This window comes from Pecten maximus, chromosome 2 (assembly GCF_902652985.1).
Source record: "Pecten maximus chromosome 2, xPecMax1.1, whole genome shotgun sequence".
Lineage (NCBI taxonomy): Eukaryota > Metazoa > Mollusca > Bivalvia > Pectinida > Pectinidae > Pecten > Pecten maximus.
The window spans coordinates 36,697,970-36,721,296 of record NC_047016.1 but is presented as its reverse complement, the minus strand read 5'-3'; the positions used below and the strand labels follow the sequence as shown (position 1 = coordinate 36,721,296).

General features: G+C 37.6%; 1 protein-coding gene across 1 annotated transcript; it reads right to left on the bottom strand.

Moving 5' to 3' along the window:
- Positions 1-748: 748 nt before the first annotated feature.
- Positions 749-23,239, bottom strand: LOC117321954 (eEF1A lysine and N-terminal methyltransferase-like). Its single transcript, XM_033876591.1, has 14 exons — positions 23,211-23,239; positions 22,020-22,174; positions 21,175-21,403; positions 20,502-20,710; positions 18,896-19,019; positions 13,652-13,770; positions 13,084-13,221; positions 12,596-12,782; positions 11,641-11,815; positions 10,788-10,928; positions 7,708-7,793; positions 7,166-7,301; positions 1,522-1,638; positions 749-1,078 (listed from the first exon to the last, which is right to left on the bottom strand). The coding sequence occupies exons 2-14, from the start codon at positions 22,109-22,111 to the stop codon at positions 810-812; spliced, it is 2,022 nt and encodes a 673-aa protein (XP_033732482.1). The 5' UTR covers positions 22,112-22,174; positions 23,211-23,239; the 3' UTR covers positions 749-809.
- Positions 23,240-23,327: the final 88 nt, after the last annotated feature.

Here is a 23,327-nt window from a genome sequence, read left to right as displayed (position 1 = left end):
CAAATGTAAAATTGTATCTTTGTCATCATATGTAAAATTGTGTCTATCATCAAATGAAAAATTGTCTATCATCAAATATAGAATTGTCTCCGTCATCAAATCAAAAATAGTCTGTCATCAAATTTAAAATTGTATCCGTCATCAAATTTAAAATTCTCTATCCTCAAATGTAAAATTGTCTCTGTCATCAAATGTAAAATTGTGTCTATCATCAAATGTAAAATTATTTCTGTCATCAAATGTAAAATTGTTATCAAATGTAAAATTGTGTATCATCAAATGTAAAATTGTCTACCATCAAATGCAAAATTGTCTACAATCAAATGTAAAATTGTCTATCATCAATTATAAAATTGTCTCTGCTATCAAATGTAAAATTGTCTCTTATCAAATGTAAAATTGTCTCTGTCATCAAATGTAAAATTGTCTATATCCTCAAATGTAACATTGTCTCTGTCATCAAATGTAAAATTGTATCTCTGTCATCAAATGTAAAATTGTGTCTATCATCAAATGTAAAATTGTATCTTTGTCATCAAATGTAAAATTGTGTCCATCATCAAATGTAAAATCATTTCTGTCATCAAATGTAAAATTGTCTGTCATCAAATGTAAAATTGTCTGTCATCAAATGTAAAATTGTCTCTGTCATCAAATGTAAAATTGTATCTCTACCACCCAATGTAAAATTGTGTCCATCATCAAATCGTGTGAAGAGCAAACTTCCAATAGGTGACAGAAAATAACAGAAACATGATGTATTTCTTTATTTTTTTTGTTTAATTTATATGTAATTTCCTCACAGGAAATCAGGGCTCAAACAATGTGAGGTCTTTCATTGTCTGTGACAAATCTACATCATCGTCTTTGTCCTTGGAATTTATTATGTTATTCAGATACTGACAGTTTGAGGTGACTGTCTCTAAAGTTTGTCTATCACCGCTGAGTGCATATACAACAGTGTAAGATGTGTCCTCAATGTCTGTTGAATACACTTTAGGGAAACAGCTTGAAAGTTTCTGTAGCAATGATTTCTTTGTCTCCTCTTGACTACACTGACATTTACATACTAAGACACCTGCAATAAAAAGAAAGTATTATAATGAATAGCAAAAAATAAAAATTGGACCACTTTATCAATGAACAACTGCAGCAAAGGCGCCATTAGTGTGCCAAATATTACAGATTATACAGAGACAAAATTAATTTTTTTGGCCAAGCTGAATTCTAACACCAGCTTGAAATATGAGCTGGCATTTTATTTATACCAGAATATTTTCTAGGGAGATATATTAAAATCTAAGATGCATGTAGTCACTGATAACCACATTGATATTTAAAATGAAGCTCAAAAGCATCAAAACCACAGCAAGCAAGGAAGAATAAAGCATAATATGAAAGTTCATAGATTTAAGAGACAAAATTTTATCATGCTGAAGCTCATCATTTTATTGCTAATGTGAAGGAAAAACTTCAATATTGATAAATTCCCTACATAAGAATTCAGTTTTCTATACATACCATTAGGTGAAAGTAGCTTCTTGATGTCTGATAAAAACGATTCTTGAAGGAAGTTCTCAATTGTAAGAGACAACTTCAGGTAGTCAAGATCAATAACAACAGCATCCATCAGTAAACCTGGAAATAACACAAACAATGAAACTTACTCAACCAGTCACACGAACAATGAAAATCACTTACCCAGTCACACAAACAATGAAACTTACTTACCCAGTCACACAAACAATGAAACTTACTTAACCAGTCACACAAACAATGAAACTTACTTAACCAGTCACACAAACAATGAAACTTACTTAACCAGTCACACAAACAATAAAACTTCCTTAACCAGTCACACAAACAATGAAACTTACTTAACCATTCACACAAACAATGAAACTTACTTAACCATTCACACAAACAATAAAACTTCCTTAACCAGTCACACAAACAATGAAACTTACTTAACCAGTCACACAAACAATGAAACTTAATTCACCAGTCACTGACAATGAAACTTACTTAACCATTCACACAAACAATGAAACTTACTTAACCAGTCACACAAACAATGAAACTTACTTAACCAGTCACAAAAACAATAAAACTTACTTAACCAGTCACACAAACAATAAAACTTACTTAACCAGTCACACAAACAATGAAACTTAATTCCCCAGTCACTGACAATGAAACTTACTTAACCATTCACACAAACAATGAAACTTACTTAACCAGTCACACAAATAATGAAACTTACTTAACCTGTCACAAAAACAATAAAACTTACTTAACCAGTCACACAAACAAAGAAACTTACTTAACCAGTCACACAAACAATAAAACATACTTAACCAGTCACACAAACAATGAAACTTACTTAACCAGTCACACAAACAATAAAACATACTTAACCAGTCACACAAACAAAGAAACTTACTTAACCAGTCACACAAACAATGAAACTTACTTAACCAGTCACACAAACAATAAAACTTACTTAACCAGTCACACAAACAATGAAACTTACTTACCCAGTCACACAAACAATAAAACATACTTAACCAGTCACACAAACAATGAAACTTACTTAACCAGTCACACAAACAATGAAACTTACTTAACCTGTCACAAAAACAATAAAACTTACTTAACCAGTCACACAAACAATGAAACTTACTTAACCAGTCACACAAACAATGAAACTTACTTAACCAGTCACACAAACAATAAAACATACTTAACCAGTCACACAAACAATAAAACTTACTTAACCAGTCACACAAACAATAAAACTTACTTAACTTGTCACACAAACAATGAAACTCACTTAACCAGTCACACAAACAATGAAACTTACTTACCCAGTCACACAAACAATGAAACTTACTTAACCAGTCACACAAACAATGAAAATCACTTACCCAGTCACACAAACAATGAAACTTACTTAACCAGTCACACAAACAATAAAACTTCCTTAACCAGTCACACAAACAATAAAACTTCCTTAACCAGTCACACAAACAACGAAACTAACTTAACCAGTCACACAAACAATGAAACTTACTTAACCAGTCACACAAACAATGAAAATCACTTAACCAGTCACACAAACAATGAAACATACTTAACCAGTCACACAAACAATGAAACTTAATTCACCAGTCACTGACAATGAAACTTACTTAACCATTCACACAAACAATAAAACTTACTTAACCAGTCACACAAACAATAAAACTTACTTAACCAGTCACACAAACAATAAAACTTCCTTAACCAGTCACACAAACAATGAAACTAACTTAACCAGTCACACAAACAATGAAACTTACTTAACCAGTCACACAAACAATGAAACTTACTTAACCAGTCACACAAACAACGAAACTTACTTAACCAGTCACACAAACAATGAAACTTACTTAACCAGTCACACAAACAATGAAACTTACTTAACCAGTCACACAAACAATAAAACTTCCTTAACCAGTCACACAAACAATGAAACTTACTTAACCAGTCACACAAACAATAAAACTTCCTTAACCAGTCACACAAACAATGAAACTTACTTAACCAGTCACACAAACAATGAAACTTAATTCACCAGTCACTGACAATGAAACTTACTTAACCATTCACACAAACAATGAAACTTACTTAACCAGTCACACAAACAATGAAACTTACTTAACCAGTCACAAAAACAATAAAACTTACTTAACCAGTCACACAAACAATAAAACTTACTTAACCAGTCACTGACAATGAAACTTAATTCCCCAGTCACTGACAATGAAACTTACTTAACCATTCACACAAACAATGAAACTTACTTAACCAGTCACACAAATAATGAAACTTACTTAACCTGTCACAAAAACAATAAAACTTACTTAACCAGTCACACAAACAAAGAAACTTACTTAACCAGTCACACAAACAATAAAACATACTTAACCAGTCACACAAACAATGAAACTTACTTAACCAGTCACACAAACAATAAAACTTACTTAACTTGTCACACAAACAATGAAACTTACTTAACTTGTCACACAAACAATGAAACTTACTTAACCAGTCACACAAACAATAAAACTTACTTAACCAGTCACACAAACAATGAAACTTACTTAACCAGTCACACAAACAATGAAACTTACTTAACCAGTCACACAAACAATAAAACTTACTTAACCAGTCACACAAACAATGAAACTTACTTAACTTGTCACACAAACAATGAAACTTACTTGTCACACAAACAATGAAACTTACTTAACCAGTCACACAAACAATGAAACTTACTTAACTTGTCACACAAACAATGAAACTTACTTAACCAGTCACACAAACAATAAAACTTACTTAACTTGTCACACAAACAATGAAACTTACTTAACCAGTCACACAAACAATAAAACTTACTTAACTTGTCACACAAACAATAAAACTTACTTAACCAGTCACACAAACAATGAAACTTACTTAACCAGTCACACAAACAATAAAACATACTTAACCAGTCAACTTAACAATAAAACTTTCTCATGATCAACCAGTCACACAAACAATGAAACTTACTTAACCAGTCACACAAACAATGAAACTTACTTAACCAGTCACACAAACAATGAAACTTACTTAACCAGTCACACAAACAATGAAACTTACTTAACCAGTCACACAAACAATGAAACTTACTTAACCAGTCACACAAACAATGAAACTTACTTAACCAGTCACACAAACAATGAAACTTACTTAACCAGTCACACAAACAATGAAACTTACTTAACCAGTCACACAAACAATGAAACTTACTTAACCAGTCATACAAACAATGAAACTTAATTCACCGGTCACTGACAAACAATGAAACTTACTTACCCAGTCACACAAACAATGAAACTTACCTAATTAAGCAGTCACCTTTTATAATGATCATGATTCACAAAGGATGATTTTCAATGAATACACTGTCTTAATGATTTATTGAACAAGAGGCCCATGGGCCTTAACGGTCATCTGACAAACACTTACACTTACAGCAGGGACACACCCCTCAATCCAGCATTATTACCATAAATCATTTATCGCAGCCAGTTATGTTTTAGATCAAATTTGGTTTTTATCCATTTAGCTTGTCCAGGAAGAGCAGCATCATAAAGCAAAATTTTAGCCAAGTTCCCATTTTTGGGGCATGCCCCTCTGTGTCCCAATGGGTCAGACAAGACTCATTTATATCAATTAGGATTGCCTTTCCCCAATGATGTTTCATGCTAAATATAGTTGTAATCAATTAAGGCATTAAGGAGGAATTGCATTTTAAAGAAATGTTTAACCTAAGCGCTCCTTTTGCCCCATCTTTTTTTCCCCAGGGGTCAAACCTGTCTCATTAAAAAATATGATTGCCGTCACCTTATATTTCACATCAAATTAGGTTGTAATCCACCAAAAGGTTAGGGAGGATTAGGATTTAACAGAAAATATTCACCAAAGTTCCCCTTTTGGGGCCCTGCCCCTAAGGCCCCAGGGGTCTCACTAGCCTCGTTTATATAAAATATGACCACCCTTCCCAAAGGATGTTTCACACCATATTTCGTATTAATCCACCCAAGGGTTAGAGAGAAGTAGGATTTATAGCAAAAATTCACCAAAGTTCCCCTTTTGGGGCCCCGCCCCTCTGGCCCTAGGGGTCAAACCAGCCTCATTTATATAAAATATGATTGTCCTCCTCCAATGATGTTTCACACCAAATTTGGTAATAATTCACTATGGGGGTTAGGAGGAGTAATATTGTAAAGCAAAATTTCATCAAAGTTCCCCTTTTGGGGCCCTGCCCTTCTGGCCCCAGGGGCCACACCAGCCTAATTTATATAAAATATGACCACCCTCCCCCAATGATGTTTCACACAATATCTGGTTGAAATCCACCAAAGGGTTAAGGAGGAGTAGGATTTTATAGCAAAATTTCATAAAAGTTCCCCTTTTGGGGCCCCACCCCTCAGGCCCCAGGGGCCACACCAGCCTCATTTATATAAAATATGACCACCCTCCCCCAATGATGTTTCACACAATATCTGGTTGAAATCCACCAAAGGGTTAAGGAGGAGTAGGATTTTATAGCAAAATTTCATCAAAGTTCCCCATTTGGGGCCCCGCCCCTCAGGCCCCAGGGGTCACACTAGCCTCATTTATATAAAATATGACCGCCCTCCCCAAATGATGTTTCACAACATATCTGGTTGAAATCCACTAAAGGGTTAAGGAGGAGTAGGATTTTATAGCAAAATTTCATCAAAGTTCCCCATTTGGGGCCCCGCCCCTCAGGCCCTAGGGGTCACACCAGCCTCATTTAAATAAAATATGATCACCCTCCCCAAATGATGTTTCACACAATATCTGGTTGAAATCCACCAAAGGGTTAAGGAGGAGTAGGATTTTATAGCAAAATTTCATCAAAGTTCCCCTTTTGGGGCCCCGCCCCTCAGGCCCCAGGGGTCACACCAACTTCATTTATATAAAATATGACCGCCCTCCCCCAATGATGTTTCCAACCAAATTTAGTTGTAATCCACCCAAGGGTAAAGGAGGAGTAGGATTTTATAGCAATATTCACCTAAGTTCCCTTTTCGGCGCCCCGCCCTTCTGGCCCCAGGGGTCAGACCAGCCTCATTTATATAAAATATGATTGCCCTCCACCAATGATGCTTCAAACCAAATTTGGAAGTAATCCACCCAAGCGTTAAGGAGGAGTAGCGTTTTGAAAGAAAAAGTTTACGGACGGCGCACGGCGCACGGCGGACGGCGCACGGCGGACGACGACGGACGAAGCACGATGACTATAGGTCATCCTGACCCTTTGGGTCAGATGACCTAATAAAACACAACAAGAATATCTAATCAGCTTAGATACATGTAGTGGACTAATCTGGACAAATATTGTCTGTTGAAATCTGACTGATAATAAAGAGTTATCTCCCTTCGTGAATTACAGTACATCTTCAAAATGTTCCTTTTAATTTGTAAATCAAACAAAGCTATATAATCTCTGGTAAAAAATGATGTCTTAATCATGGGTATATGTAAATTGGAAACAAAATGGATACTCTTCCACTGCAAAGGCACATTGAACTGAGAGAATTAATACCTTGCTTTGCACTGCTGCTAACAAATGGGGCGGGGTCATCACAGTGACCTTTCATATTGGTGTCTGGTACAAAACTGAACCAATCAGTGGCTACCTGCTGCATCACTGCATCTGGAAACAGCACAGTCAAGACCATCTGTAAATACCAACATCGATACACTTAATCAAAATCATTTACATTTACAACCACCAACATTAATACACTTGATTAAAACTATCATCATTTACAACCACCAATAGAAGTTGATTGATAAGGTGCTGTTTTTTGTAGTTCAAACTGTTGTAATTATAACAAGTGTTTGATACAAAACAAAAGACACCTTTTGTGGAAATTGTGAAACAGACTATAATTTGGTCTTTAGTTTTCTTTATTTTTTTCTTCAAAAGCATCAATTTTGCATGATATCATTCTCTTTCCCAAAAAACTTTAAAAAAAAACAAAAAAAAAACATAAAGTAATCAAAACCACCTTTACAGTACGTAACAAACTAAGATGTAACTTGATGTGTATCGTGTTACAGTATACGTAGTTGACACCGTACCTGTGGGAAGTGGTGGTGTAACAGTGTAGGAAGGCCTCCATTCCTCCCCTCTATCACCAACACTTTACAGTCTGATAAGTTACACTCTGGAAGAAAAAACATGACAACATGACAGTAAAAAATTACTTTCATGTACATGTATTTAATAGTAATAAAAGTTTGTTTTTTGTTGCAATCAAGTATTTGTATTTTAAGTTTCTTATTTGTCCTCCAGTAAACGGTTTACCTCCTTATCATGTGACAAAAAAAAGGCTAAAGGAGGGGGCTGACCTGTGACAAACGGAAGGCTACAGTTGGGGATGGAGCTGACCTGTGACAAACGGAAGGCTCTAGTTGGGGAGGGGGCTGACCTGTGACAAACGGAAGGCTCTAGTTGGGGATGGAGCTGACCTGTGACAAATGGAAGGCTAAAGTTGGGGAGGGGGCTGACCTGTGACAAATGGAAGGCTACAGTTGGGGAGGGGGCTGACCTGTGACAAACGGAAGGCTACAGTTGGGAGGGGGCTGACCTGTGACAAATGGAAGGCTACAGTTGGGAGGGGGCTGACCTGTGACAAATGATGGCTACAGTTGGGGAGGGGGCTGACCTGTGACAAACGGAAGGCTCTAGTTGGGGAGGGGGCTGACCTGTGACAAACGGAAGGCTCTAGTTGGAGAGGGGGCTGACCTGTGACAAACGGAAGGCTCTAGTTGGGGATGGAGCTGACCTGTGACAAATGGAAGGCTACAGTTGGGGAGGGGGCTGACCTGTGACAAACGGAAGGCTACAGTTGGGAGGGGGCTGACCTGTGACAAACGGAAGGCTACAGTTGGGGAGGGGGCTGACCTGTGACAAACGGAAGGCTCTAGTTGGGGATGGAGCTGACCTGTGACAAACGGAAGGCTACAGTTGGGGAGGGGGCTGGCCTGTGACAAATGGAAGGCTACAGTTGGGGAGGGGGCTGACCTGTGACAAATGGAAGACTCTAGTTGGGGAGGGGGCTGATCGACCTGTGACAAATGGAAGACTACAGTTGGGGAGGGGGCTGACCTGTGACAAATGGAAGGCTACAGTTGGGGAGGGGGCTGATCGACCTGTGACAAATGGAAGGCTACAGTTGGGGAGGGGGCTGACCTGTGACAAATGGAAGGCTACAGTTGGGGAGGGGGCTGACCTGTGACAAATGGAAGACTCTAGTTGGGGAGGGGGCTGACCTGTGACAAATGATGGCTACAGTTGGGGAGGGGGCTGACCTGTGACAAATGGAAGGCTACAGTTGGGGAGGGGGCTGACCTGTGACAAATGAAGGCTACAGTTGGGGAGGGGGCTGACCTGTGACAAATGGAAGGCTACAGTTGGGAGGGGGCTGACCTGTGACAAACGGAAGGCTACAGTTGGGAGGGGGCTGACCTGTGATAAACGGAAGGCTACAGTTGGGAGGGGGCTGACCTGTGACAAATGGAAGGCTACAGTTGGGAGGGGGCTGACCTGTGACAAATGATGGCTACAGTTGGGGAGGGGGCTGACCTGTGACAAACGGAAGGCTCTAGTTGGGGAGGGGGCTGACCTGTGACAAACGGAAGGCTCTAGTTGGGGAGGGGGCTGACCTGTGACAAACGGAAGGCTCTAGTTGGGGATGGAGCTGACCTGTGACAAATGGAAGGCTACAGTTGGGGAGGGGGCTGACCTGTGACAAACGGAAGGCTACAGTTGGGAGGGGGCTGACCTGTGACAAACGGAAGGCTCTAGTTGGGGATGGAGCTGACCTGTGACAAACGGAAGGCTACAGTTGGGGAGGGGGCTGGCCTGTGACAAATGGAAGGCTACAGTTGGGGAGGGGGCTGACCTGTGACAAATGGAAGACTCTAGTTGGGGAGGGGGCTGATCGACCTGTGACAAATGGAAGACTACAGTTGGGGAGGGGGCTGACCTGTGACAAATGGAAGGCTACAGTTGGGGAGGGGGCTGATCGACCTGTGACAAATGGAAGACTCTAGTTGGGGAGGGGGCTGACCTGTGACAAATGATGGCTACAGTTGGGGAGGGGGCTGACCTGTGACAAATGGAAGGCTCTAGTTGGGGAGGGGGCTGACCTGTGACAAATGGAAGACTCTAGTTGGGGAGGGGGCTGACCTGTGACAAACGGAAGGCTACAGTTGGGGAGGGGGCTGACCTGTGACAAATGAAGGCTACAGTTGGGGAGGGGGCTGACCTGTGACAAATGATGGCTACAGTTGGGAGGGGGCTGACCTGTGACAAATGGAAGGCTACAGTTGGGAGGGGGCTGACCTGTGACAAATGAAGGCTACAGTTGGGAGGGGGCTGACCTGTGACAAATGGAAGGCTACAGTTGGGGAGGGGGCTGACCTGTGACAAATGAAGGCTACAGTTGGGGAGGGGGCTGACCTGTGACAAATGGAAGGCTACAGTTGGGAGGGGGCTGACCTGTGACAAACGGAAGGCTACAGTTGGGAGGGGGCTGACCTGTGATAAATGATGGCTACAGTTGGGAGGGGGCTGACCTGTGACAAATGATGGCTACAGTTGGGAGGGGGCTGACCTGTGATAAATGATGGCTACAGTTGGGAGGGGGCTGACCTGTGACAAATGATGGCTACAGTTGGGAGGGGGCTGACCTGTGATAAATGATGGCTACAGTTGGGGATGGGGCTGACCTGTGACAAATGATGGCTACAGTTGGGAGGGGGCTGACCTGTGACAAATGGAAGGCTCTAGTTGGGGAGGGGGCTGACCTGTGACAAATGATGGCTACAGTTGGGAGGGGGCTGACCTGTGACAAATGATGGCTACAGTTGGGAGGGGGCTGACCCGTGACAAAATGATGGCTAAAGTTGGGGAGGGGCCTTACCTTCATATTTATATTGCTATAAGCAAAGACCTCCATTTGTCACAAAAGTAGGCCTAAATTGCAGAGGGATCTTACTCGCTATTTTGAGAATCACTGAAATTAGTTTCAAGTTTCTGATACATGTCAAAAAACTACAGGGGGCCTATATATAAGAGGGATGTTTTTGTGGATAAATGTAGTAGGAACACTTGAATCAATTGCATTACTGATACACACTATCAGATACCTTACCTTTAGCTTGATCAGTCTTTCCTGTTACAAATGATAGGCCAGCCACCATGGCTCTCAGATAATCACAATCCAAATATGATTTGTCCAAAATTAACTTCCCAGTCTCTTTTGTCTTATGTTTCCCTTTTCTCTGCTTCTTTTCTAAAACAAAAACATGTTGTCAACAATAATAGAAAGATTTGATAGAATTATGAAAACCCACAGGAAAAATAAAGCAAAGCTGTCATATCCAGACATAACCTTGCTGCCAGTTTCAATGCCCTTGTGACTGACGCTTTAACTCATTGCAATGATAGATATTGTCTTTTGAATATATCTCAAGTATTTAGATTATGAATTCATTACATGACAAAACAGTTGGAATAGTAGGGTTTTTTTAGAATCTATTTCATGAGATGGGTTAATGACATTACATTGATAACTCAAATTTTGTAGTAAGTAAATCTTAGTTAGACGGATTCAAATATCCTATAATTTAAAAGATGAATAATAACTCCCTTCTTTAAGAATGATAAACCTTGTACTATTTTCATTGAAACCTACAATATTTCAGTTCAAGCCAATGTGCATGTGACACCTAATTCAGCAAATAAATCTGAATTTTTTGTGAAAGTCAAATTATTTCAAGAATGATCAAACTTATACTACATTCAATAAAACCTTCAATGGTTCAGTTAAGGCCAATGAGACACCTTATTCAACCGATAAATTTGAAAGTGTTTGAATGTGTGAAAGGCCGATATCATGCAAAATGATTTAAGTATGTAACTATAGCATGATTTATGTATGTAAGTATAGCATACACTATCATCTGCTATAAATGGTATTCATTATTAATAAGTACAAATTATACCTGGTTTGAGAGTAGCCTCACAGTATGGAAGATTGTCAGTGAAAATGAGTCTCCGTCTGTATTGGCCTGGATCGGTGACGACATCCTCGACAACAAGCTCCCCGAGGGTAGGACTGTTACCTTGAAACCTGACTGTCCTGTTGCCTTTGTGGTCTCCAAGTGACAAGTAAGGCACCTGGAACAGATTGGTGCATTAGTGTAAGTATACAAGCAAATGAAAATTAATTCAAAAGAGAACATTTTTGATAGTAGAGTAATATACAAGGCAGTGTAGAATGGCTGGCCACAGTTTCATGAACATTATTTAACTTGAATTTTTCTATCGGAAAGCATTACGGAATTAAAGGAAAGTTCCTAAACTAAGATTTTCCCTATTAGTACAATAATGCTTTCCTATGGAAAAATGTATTACAGGATTTTCTGAAGTTAAGAAATGTGAAATGAAATCAGGCCTGGTAAGGTAATGCTACAATTTTCACAAATACATCAGGTTTTTTTGGTTTTTTTTTTCATTTTCCTCGAGAGATCTCTTACAGATTTGATTATATTCACAATCTTAATTGATTACTGAGTAAATTCCTTTTCATATTTGTACTGATACTTGTAGCTGATAAATTTTATACATGTGGCAGAATAGTTATGAACTTTCCTTTTCGGGTCATTTTCTTTGAACCTGGATTAAGAGACCACCTGTCATATGTGACCTTTTTTATTGCCTCCCTTGGAAGGTCACATATGATAGGTTTGACTGTATAATATTATCATATTATAACAGATTATAATGTACCAAACATTAAAGCGATGTAAAGAATATGGTTCTTCAATAATTTCTTCAACTCATGAAATTTTCAGTTGAATTGATTGATTATTATTTAAGATATCTTAATCTATGTCAGGCATACAAAAAGAATCTGATGGATGATCACAAACATTCAGAAATCCTCATCAAACTTACCTGTGATCCTGACTTGAAGTTGGGTGGTGCCAGCTCAAGGACATGGGGAGATAACTCTGACTTGATTGTATCCAATGTTTCGTAAGTGTGGGAACGGTTGAGAGTGACCACCACTAGTCTACAAAACCCAGCAGACTGAGAGAGTTTCTGTCTGCCTTCCTCCGTACTAAACATCCACTCAGTCTCCCTGTTAATGAACACATTTTTCAACAGCGATTTCATATCATTTACATACTGTATATTTCCTGAGTTTTTTCTGTATTTGAAAAATTTTCCAAAATTGATAATCCGGTTTAATCAATTGTCCATTACTTTAAGAAAGTTTCTCAACTTAAAACTCTTCATAGGAAACCATTCTTGGTAAAGAATTTAAGGAAAACATGTAGATTCCTGGTACAAAGGTATATCAAAATAAGAGGCCAGAAGTGCCTCCAAAATAGGAGGAAAATTTTGAGTAAAACAGAAACCAATGTGCTATAGAAACTTACCTGCCCTCGGGTACAATGAATATCCCAAATTTGTTTGTAAATTTTTGGTCAGCACTGTCTACTATGAAGAGGGTGTAGCGTGGGGCGATGGACACTTCACTATAGAGACTTAAAGAAACCTGCTCTCCAACCATCTCCCTATACAAAACAAAGTGTAGTTCATGATCATATACAAAATATGTACATATCATAGAAATCACCTGTCAAAACACTGCTGCTTATGTTTAAGTTTTCATTGTATCTGAATTTCTTCAACCTGTTTCACCAATTAATTTGGCTTTATTTTCACAATTTTTTTTGCAAGTAATTACAGTACAAGCTTAGATTTGGTAATGGAGTACATGTATCAATTGACAGATAATATGCAGATACAAATATAATCAATTTTTAATAAAATCCCTGGACTAGTCCCAATCCACAAAAACAGAAATGTTAGAATTATGCACAGATATTAAATAATCCTTGATTTAATTCAGAAAGCAATTATCTGTGCAGGTTGCTTATAAGGTCAGTATATTTGACAATAATTGGGCAAGGTAAACATCATGTCTTTGCCAGATCAATTTACCTTTTCTTGATCTGCTGTCTCATGATAGCATAATACTGCATCTCTTTTAAGACTGTATGCATCTTCTCCGTGGAATCCATCCGCTCCACCTTGTCATCGCTGGCACCCACCTCCAGGATCTGAAGACAAAGCATCACGTTTTTGTTATGTTAAAGGGACAATTTAGTCGAGCATGCTTTTTATAATTCAAACAGAATCGATAAAACATATATCCAGGCAGATAAAAGAACCTGTGGCCAATATTTATCTGCTACACAACCAATGTCCAGTATGGTCAGTTTAAGTTTGGTGGAAGTCCATGCCAAATATAGCGATACTCCAAATATAGTGCAACATGTTGCGTCCCCACGCGATCGAAGCATGTAGTGTGAAGAGACAGTAGATCTGATTTCACATACACTTATTTCTTTTGATTTTGATTTAACAACACGTGTGGAAAACAATTGTTATACATGTATGTATCATAAACAATGTATCATAAATAATGTATCATAAATAAAGGATTTAATGATGAAATATTGTGTGGATGATTTAAATCGACCAAACACAAGCTTATTCACAGTTTGCACACAAAGGGGCACCAAAGGGGAATTCATATTCATGAAATTGTGTACACGCATGTACACGGCTGGTATGTCTTTGCTCCAATTGATGCAGAAACTATGATTATTATGAAAAGATATGGGTACCAACCACAGTGGAAGGGGATATTAACATTCTACCAGACTATTTGATATCTGCTGCTAACACAAACTGTTTAAGAAATATAATCTGGAAAAAATTGGAAAAACCAAGGCCTACAGTATTTGTTATTTTAAGAGCTAAACAATTAATTTGACTATTAATATAACTTTTAAGTCTATATATTATTTATATCACATGTACATTTTATCCACATTACTAGTATTGTGAACTAATGCGTTGTATATTTCTGAGTTCGGTGAAGAAGATTGGGTAAATCCTGTACTTGAATAAACTCAACAAAACTTGTAATATTCTAATAAGCCCATCCAGGACTTAGCTCATAGTCCTGCCCTTGCATTAGTGAATGACTGGATATTGCGGAAAATCCGAAATGGGTGCATATCTAACTTCTTCACGAGGTAAGCTAACAACAAATGGCTGAAGCGTACAGTTCCTAGAGAACATTTGACCATATGTATATTATCTTAGCAACCACGGCTGCCATAGTTACCAACATTGCAACACTTCCTGCATTTTATTTTCTTCGTACTGTATTTTAACGATTTGTGTCATGATGTAAATATAAGGATTGTACCTCAATTTGATTGCGTATATGGGAGTATGCCCACAGTTGGCAATGACAAAACATACCCTATGGAGCGGTAACAAGCTAACCATAGGAAATGTTCGTTGCCAACTGCGGTCATACCATATAGCGGGAAATTTTAGCGGTCATAAAATTTGGCAATTTGGTCATGAAAACTGGAAGTTAAATTTTGGCGAGTTAAAATTTAGCGATTTCCATTAAATCTAGAGTTTTAATTTGGCGTTGAGCATATATATTACCTACCGGTATATATAGATAATTATATTATGCCCATACATTCTATCCATGCTGATGAAGTGTGTTGTCAAATTAGTGTTTATATGAGTATGTGTACAAGCAACAGACAAAGAGAATTTTATCAACCGTATGCTATCGACGTGGTCATCTATTGTATGATGTGTATACGTACAGGTATGTTAAACAATGAGTCTACAGTTAAAGTGTTAACATCAGTCCATTGAATGGTAAGGGTAGATGGCTTTGTTTTCACAAAAAATAATTATGATGCGATATATGTCATACTTGTATTGTTATACATGTATCGTGAGTAGTTGTTCACTAGCTATAGCTATTCATACCTATCGGCATTTTGGCCGACAGGTGCAAGGCAACAACCAACATTACGCACCAGTCGTTACTCTCGGGAGTTATCAAAGGTAAATGGTGATCGGAACGGAAACTAATGGCAAAAATTGAAATTTTCGCGTCTTTTTAATTGGCGGTGTTAAAATTTGACGGGTTAAATTTTGGCAATCTACATACGGACCCGCCAAATCGCCAAATTAAAGCCCGCTAAAATTTCCCGCTATACGGTACTACGGTATATGCAGTAAAAATGAGGTACAATCCTTAAGTAAAACACACATGCTTGTAAACCTTATCCTACAGACCAGCACAAAGCACTAAACTATTAATCACATACTTAGGTCATCTTAGCACAACTGTTAAATACAATACCATACAACACCATAACTCAACACAAATAAAGATAAGGGGTTCTGAAGAAACATGTCCAAGTTATCAATACCAAAACTGTACATTCTTTCAACTTCACTTACACACTATATATGATAAAATGTAAAATACCATATGTTTATCTCAACTTAGAAATATAACATAGCTTTTAAGACAACAGTATGCAGAGTAGACATAGATATAAAAACACCATCAGAATGTATGTGGACATAGAAATACGTTTCAAAAAACTTCATATATTGCCTGCCATGATATACATGTGACAAACATACTAAAGTAATACTATTTCATAATAGTATATAGCTTATCACAGACCAAAACTATTGCCATAAAGACTGTTACACAGTGGTAAAATCATAAACTTAAAATATATTTAGCAAAACATTAGCTTAAAAACCAATCTTATTTTTAGACTCTAGAAATTATTTGAGCAACAATCCAAGGAAACATCTCGAGTCAAGTTTATATGTCTGGACATGTACACCAATTAAATGTTTAATCCCTAGTCACTGAATGTGATGAGGGGTCTCTTAATTAAGGAAAGTTCAGGGTTGTAGGAAACACAGGTAGACTTTGAGGATTTAAGCACTACAGGGGATGGCTTGTATGTGTAGCAGGTATCGTTACTGTTCAGACGACAAGTAAGGAGGGCACACAGAGTTGACTGGCCCAATAGTGAGCGATGATCTGTTTGGATCTTCCTCAACAGTGAAAAAACTCGCTCACAGTCAGCGTTGCTGTTTGGCAGACTACAGAGGGCAGATGATAGTTTGCAGAGCTGGGAGAATCTGGCACTATGGGTAACCGTTGTTTTCAGGTCTCCTACACCTCCTCAGAATCTGTCCAGGCATGTCTTCCCAACTTCCTATTTTGGCAGGTCCTCATCACTGCAGAGTTGGAATTCCCTGAATTCCTCCTCAAGGGTATCCAGCTCATCAGGGGAGATAACACTTGGAAATCGCCGATCCCATCCTTGAAACAGCTGACGGGTTGAATATTGTCTGTCTTTGCAGGAATCAGGAATTCTAGTCCATTCACAACAGGGTCATGGAAGGGGAACTTCCTCACCGTCTTGTCAACAGCAGCCATGTAAATCCTCTGACTATGTCGGGAACCTTGATGCTGCTGTTGGCTCAACATCATCCTCGTGCTGACTGAGGTATGCCCTTGTGGAGAGGCCTATGGCTAGGAAGGAATCATCCTAGATGTACAGCTGGGTCCTTGAAAGGAATCTGTGATATCCTTTGTCTCCTTAATGACTTTGGCTTAGGACCAACTTTCCTAGAAGTTTCCTCATAAGGGAGTCGGATTTCCTGTCCTAGGTAAGGCAAGCGAGTCCATCAGCTTGAAACATGGTGTTGAACTCCATCAGGAATGGAAGGATGAATCAAAGAATGTGAAAGTACATTGAGCATCTCAGGGTTGGAGAGGAGGTCTGTGAATCTTTTCACTCGTCCAGACTTATAGACATCTTCATGGGAGACAAAGTAGGACTTCAGAGCTGGCCAGTGATGAAGAAGTTGAACCACTGCTCTAAGGAGACTCAGCCATCTGGTGGCACAGTGTTTCAGGATCTAGGAAGGATCAACGTCCAGAAAGTCCATGAACTCCTAATACTGCTCCTTTCGTTTAGCACTGTGGTTGAAGTGGTAATGAAAATCTATCAGAAGATCCTCAACTGGCAGTGGAAGACTCTTAACCACAGCAATAGTGTACAAAGGTTGGCGAGGTGACAAATACATCCCAAGTCAAAAATATTTGGCTGTACCTCACGGAAATCTGGCTGACTACAGAATTGTTGCATCCAGTCACAACACTGCAGTTGTCCAACATGAAACTTATACAGTTCTTCCATGGAATCTCATTCTTGATGAAGATCTCATTTAGATGTTTGAAAATGTTTTCCCCTGTTCCGATGTTGCAAATGGGCATGGACCAAGAATCTGGTGTTTGTTTCTGTGATGAAGTATCTCACAAGAACTGCTCTAAACTCTCCATGGGTGTCATTGCTCTCATCACAAATGAGGGAAAATGGCTTACTCTTAAGATGGGCAACAACATCTTTATGCAGGTCTGGAGCCAGACACTTTTTCACAATCTGTGTTGTCTTAGTCCGTCCAAAATTTCCAAACTTCCGGGCAAACTTGCTGCCCAGGAACATCAGCTTACACAGCTTGTTGAAGTGGTCTGCAGTGTTGAAGGCAATGTTGTGCTCACATATGAAGTTTGCAAAAAGGCATTCAGCAGGGATGACGTCATCATCAGCCTGTGTCTTGAAGAATGGCGTTACAGGTGTAGACATTGACTCTTATCTTCATGTTGGCCTGATGGAGGGGTGTTGTGGCATGCTTTTGTGGCATCCTTCTCCCCTCCATGACTGATGCTGAAGCTTCTCCCATGCAGATAAGTACTGTACTTGCATTCATATTTCGGTCATTGAGGAGTGGGTTTTGGAGGAGTAAGTACCATTGTCAAAAGCAAAAATCTGATATGGAGTATAATTTGATATCGTGGGTGAAGCCCTACCTCTTCTAGCAGTCCAGCAGTAAATATTGTCCTGTGCGTTGATTGGTCAAAATTCATCTAATTTTAGCGGGTTTATGGCAATTCCCGAAATCGGGAGATTTACCTGGTTTTGGTCAATATGATCAGGAAATGGGGAAGGGAGGCTAGAATTAGGAAACTCCCAACTGAATTGGGAAATAACTCAAAAATGCATGGAAAATGTTAACTTGTATCAATATATGGCCAAGAATAGTTCGTGCTGAAGTAGACTTTCATGAAATAATTTGTGAAATGATAAAGAAGTTAAAAGAAAAATGTTTGCCTTTAACAGTGTTTACTGCCGAAGGTAAATACAAACACTCGTGTCTAAACATTAAACAAAAGGAAATACATGTAAATTTTTTTGTACTACACGTATATGGTAGGTATTGTAAGGAACGTAAACAATTCACACCGTAATCTATCAAATATACCTGTTTCATATTTGGTAGTTTCTTGAATTTTGTTAGGATCACAGCAAATACAGGCATGTTGAATTCCTTGTCTTTGTTCTCGGAGTCCTCTGTGTTGACTTTGTGTATCCGTATTGGCCATCCTCTAAAATGAAAGAAATTAATTGTGCTTTATCTTTTTATTACATCATGCGTTTGATTTTTCTTAACTCTAAGCATAAGGTATATTTTTAACTATTGCATGGCTAAAATGACTATTGCATGGTCACGTGTAAACTATTGAACACCTATAATGTTTCAGAATTAAGTCCTACACTTTCAAGCATCTAAGTCACTCAGATATGTCAACACTGCAAGATGACCATCATGGCAACTTCTAGGCCTACAGGACAGTCGAGATGTCAGTGATTCTAAGTGTGTTTTAGTGATTATGTAATAAAACAAGTATATCATGGGTGTCTGTGCAACAGTCCAGAATATTTTACCCTTAGTACTGGTAATCGACCGATGTTCCATTGCCGAGTTGGACTATTGCACAGACATGTACACCAATGATATATTTGTATGCATAGTTTGTTAGCCAGACGGATGCATTGAGGCGCAGGTCAGCTCAATTCTCTAGCTTTCTCTATTTTCATGTAGAACTTCTATACCGTAGGCTATTTTATAGTTAGTTTATATTCTGTAGAACCGGAGATAGGTGGTCTGTCACGCATACACACTGTCCTTCAGTAGACGAAGCGATATATATGTTTCATGTATAGTAGCTATTGTATAGGGCAGTTTGGTTAGGTTTACTCATTTAGAAGTTGTTGTTTCTTTATTTGTAACAGCTGTTTAACTCACTGAATACCCAGGGGGTATAATATATATGTGTCATTAAATGTTTATTTGCCTTTCGTACTTTATATACTGGTACGGAACCCAGAGTACCGAACCTGGATACATTATGTAGATGTATGGCTGTTCACGACTAGACAGGTGGAAATCCCTCCTGTTACACAATATCAATTATTCTTTCCACAAATCTGGGCATGTCTAACCAAGCTGTCTTCTTATTCTAAAGTATTTAAGATATATTATGTAAACTACACATGATATCATAAAATTTTGTATATACATAGCTAGATATTAAAGACATAGGGTCTACAATATACATGTAAAACATACATGTCTAGTTTTTAAGGAAATGTCTCTCAAGTTAATTATACCTTACTATGTTAAGTTTTCACTGTCATAATCGTAATTAAGTGTGAAATTGACGTCTGTTTTCCGCCAATTCATTATTATCGTACCAACAATAATTGCTTTAATACCAATTTCTAACATACAAAAATTATATTTCATGCATACTAATATTAAAGGTGGAAGGTGCCTTAATATGTTTTTTTAATTACACATCATATAAAAGTTTTATCAGTTAAAATAGACACTGATTTTGTGAAGAGATAGCTTTGATCCTATACAATTAACCAAAAAAAATCTGTTTTTATCATTGATGCTAAAAACTTTAATTCAAAGATGAAGTGAGATATTTGTTGCTTTTCCTTTAATTTCTTTCTGCTATGTATCGTTAATTTTCAATGCATTTGTTAGAATAAGTATTTAATACTAATCCAATACTAACATGTCGGGGAAGAATTTAAGGACTTTGTTCATGATGTGGTCCTGTAGAAGAGAAATACAGATGTATCGTCCTCCTTGTTTTAGAACTCGCCCAATTTCTGTAAACATGGCATCAATATCAGCCACCACTTCGGTGCTGTCGTCCACCATCAGAGCGTCCAGTGTTCCTTTGTCTAACACCACCCCAAATTCACCATCTGCAAAATCTGTCTATAAAAGAGAAACCATTGTATTGTTACTGAGTTTGTATTATTAATGAGTTGTCATCATAGTCAGAAGAAATTAAATCACAACATAGGTTGAACTCTTTAAATATGTGTACACTGTATGACTATTTTAATCTCAATACACTGTACTATAAATACACACGTTTTGTTCTACCACAGCTACTGCATTTGTTGCAAAGACTACAAAACTCATATGATTGAGATTCCTTCAAGTCAAGTAATTAGCTGTTTTCCAACACAAATGATAGATTCCCATGAGAGGGGCAAATAGTAAATTGATAAAATCCAATCAAGATCAAGGTACAGTACAGTACATGTACACATACATGTAAAGAAGCCAAGAACAGTTCAAAGATCAAGCAGGTATAATAATGTTTAACATATCTTAACTGAAGCATCAAATGTATATCTATAGGTGTCTAGTTGTTAGTATCTTTACCTATTTACCTTTTTGACATCCATTTTGAGAAACTTCATATCTGGACGACTCTTCTTATTCTTATCCGTCATCTGACGGATGACGGTATCACTGATGTCAATGTTGATGATGTTGTGGTAGCCGACATCGTAGAGATTTTCACTGAGCTGTGAGTTACCACAACCAACCATGAGTAGTTTATCTGTGGGTTTGATGTACTTGTGAAGAATTCCACACAACTCTGGGTACTCGCCATACCTATAGAACACAATCAAACAATCGGTCAATATGAAAGGAAATTGCATTGTAACCAGAAAATAACATTAAGCAGATCTTTCACCACATAACACAAAGTTATCAATAAAAATCAATATTTTGAATATGACAATATACATGTACGGTATATAATTATTTGTTTTAATCATTGTCTTTGTTAATATCAATTCCAAGATATTCCAATTCCTGATTTACTATTTCAAGCAGGAGTTATACCTTATACATCAACCAATCTGATAAATAACACATCTCAACTTTACTCTATACAGATCTACTGTATTTCATTGAGGAAGTAAAGTATACGTAGTGTGCCTATTCTGAATAAAAATTAGATCTGGTTTTAATCAGATTCCAGTATTCCTAAGTAAAATTATTTTTTTGTGGTAAAGGTAATTATAATACATATACTTAATAACTGATGGCATGAGACAGTAAACAAACAAAATCACATACATAAAATGTACAAATATATATCAATACACTGATGATTAAAATAATTGTCAAAATATTTATCTAATCTGGGGGAGAAAAATGAGTTATCTCCCTTCATTGTCTCTATATACAGCACATGTAGACCTGTATAAACAAAGTATCAAACCATTCAAAGGCTTTAGTTCCTCGTTTCTGGAAAAATTGATCCCAGTATTGTGGCGAGTGGAATTCACTGTGGTTCCTTGGTAGGAGATCCATTCTGTGCAGGTCACTGACTGAACCTGTGTTATCCCTCAGGTCGACACATCAAGACACACCATACTGAAAACATGCAATCAAGTGAAAATAAATACTGTGATTTTTTGCAAATTGGTAGCTTGTTTTTTTTCTGAATCTCTCATAAATCTTGTGGCAAGATATCTGACTGGTCTCTTTGTTGATATTTATAAGAAATCACATATCTAAACATGCAATGAATATATCTTTAAAAAGGTTAGAATTATAAACTGCTTATAATATCTATCATGAATTGGAAAGGAATAGTAAAATGTGAACATGTTAGATAAATAATGTAAATCAAGTCATGGTTGACTATGTACATATGTATTTCATTAAAAATTATACTGCAAGGGAGCCGAGGTAATGCCTGTTGTACATTAGAACAATATTTTCTGCAATCTTTGTTTCACTAATAAGGAAAAGACAAAATTACCGAAACACTGAACTAGTTACTTGCCAACAAGCCGGATTGACAGTGTTGTTTTTAAATTTGATACACAAAAATTGTGACACTGAGGACCTAGCTAATTCTATGTGGTTAATAATTAATTTTCTGACATTTTATAATTTCAAATCAAAATCTTCAAAATGAAAAGAAAAAAATGCAACTTTTTATTGCCCAATTCAAATATTATTTGAGTTCAGTATCAGGTATCAAAGACTCAATAAATATTATTTTTACTTATATATCAATAGAACCTGGCAAAAGTAAATTGATCTAAATCTGTATCTGTATATCATTATGGCCCGTGTGTTTAACATCAGCTAAACACAATATCAAGAGGTCTGATTGCACATTTGAAAGATATTACCGTACATGCATATGAGATGCAAAGATAGCAGTCAAGGCTGAAAGGGGGTGATATTCGATGCAAAGCCAAAACTAGAAAACTATCAACAAAGTTTCTTTTCTATCTGTACCAAAATAACCTCCACTACTGCTACAATATTTGTGTCAGGCTGTAACGAATGGTAATTCACAGGCTAATAACGACTACGGTAGAAGTTTTCCTAAATCCGACCTTCGTGGCGATTAAATACATTTTTTTTACCTGGAAAGAAAACACAATATTCTTACCATATTCATATTATAAACAAACCACGTGCAAGCTGTGCGGTTCAAGCATTCAAAAGACGATGTTTTTCTCAGGCGCGTTCGATGCAATAACAAAATCAACATTTACATCAAAAACGT

Excerpts from the sequence above, each read along its gene's own strand:
- LOC117321954 (XM_033876591.1), bottom strand. The coding sequence starts at position 22,111 with ATGGATCTCCTACCAAGGAACCACAGTGAATTCCACTCGCCACAATAC. Across the intron at positions 21,404-22,019 it reads GGAACTAAAGCCTTTGAATG|GTATGGCGAGTACCCAGAGT; the intron begins GTTTGATACTTT and ends TGTGTTCTATAG. Across the intron at positions 19,020-20,501 it reads CTTAAATTCTTCCCCGACAT|AGGATGGCCAATACGGATAC; the intron begins GTTAGTATTGGA and ends CTTTCATTTTAG.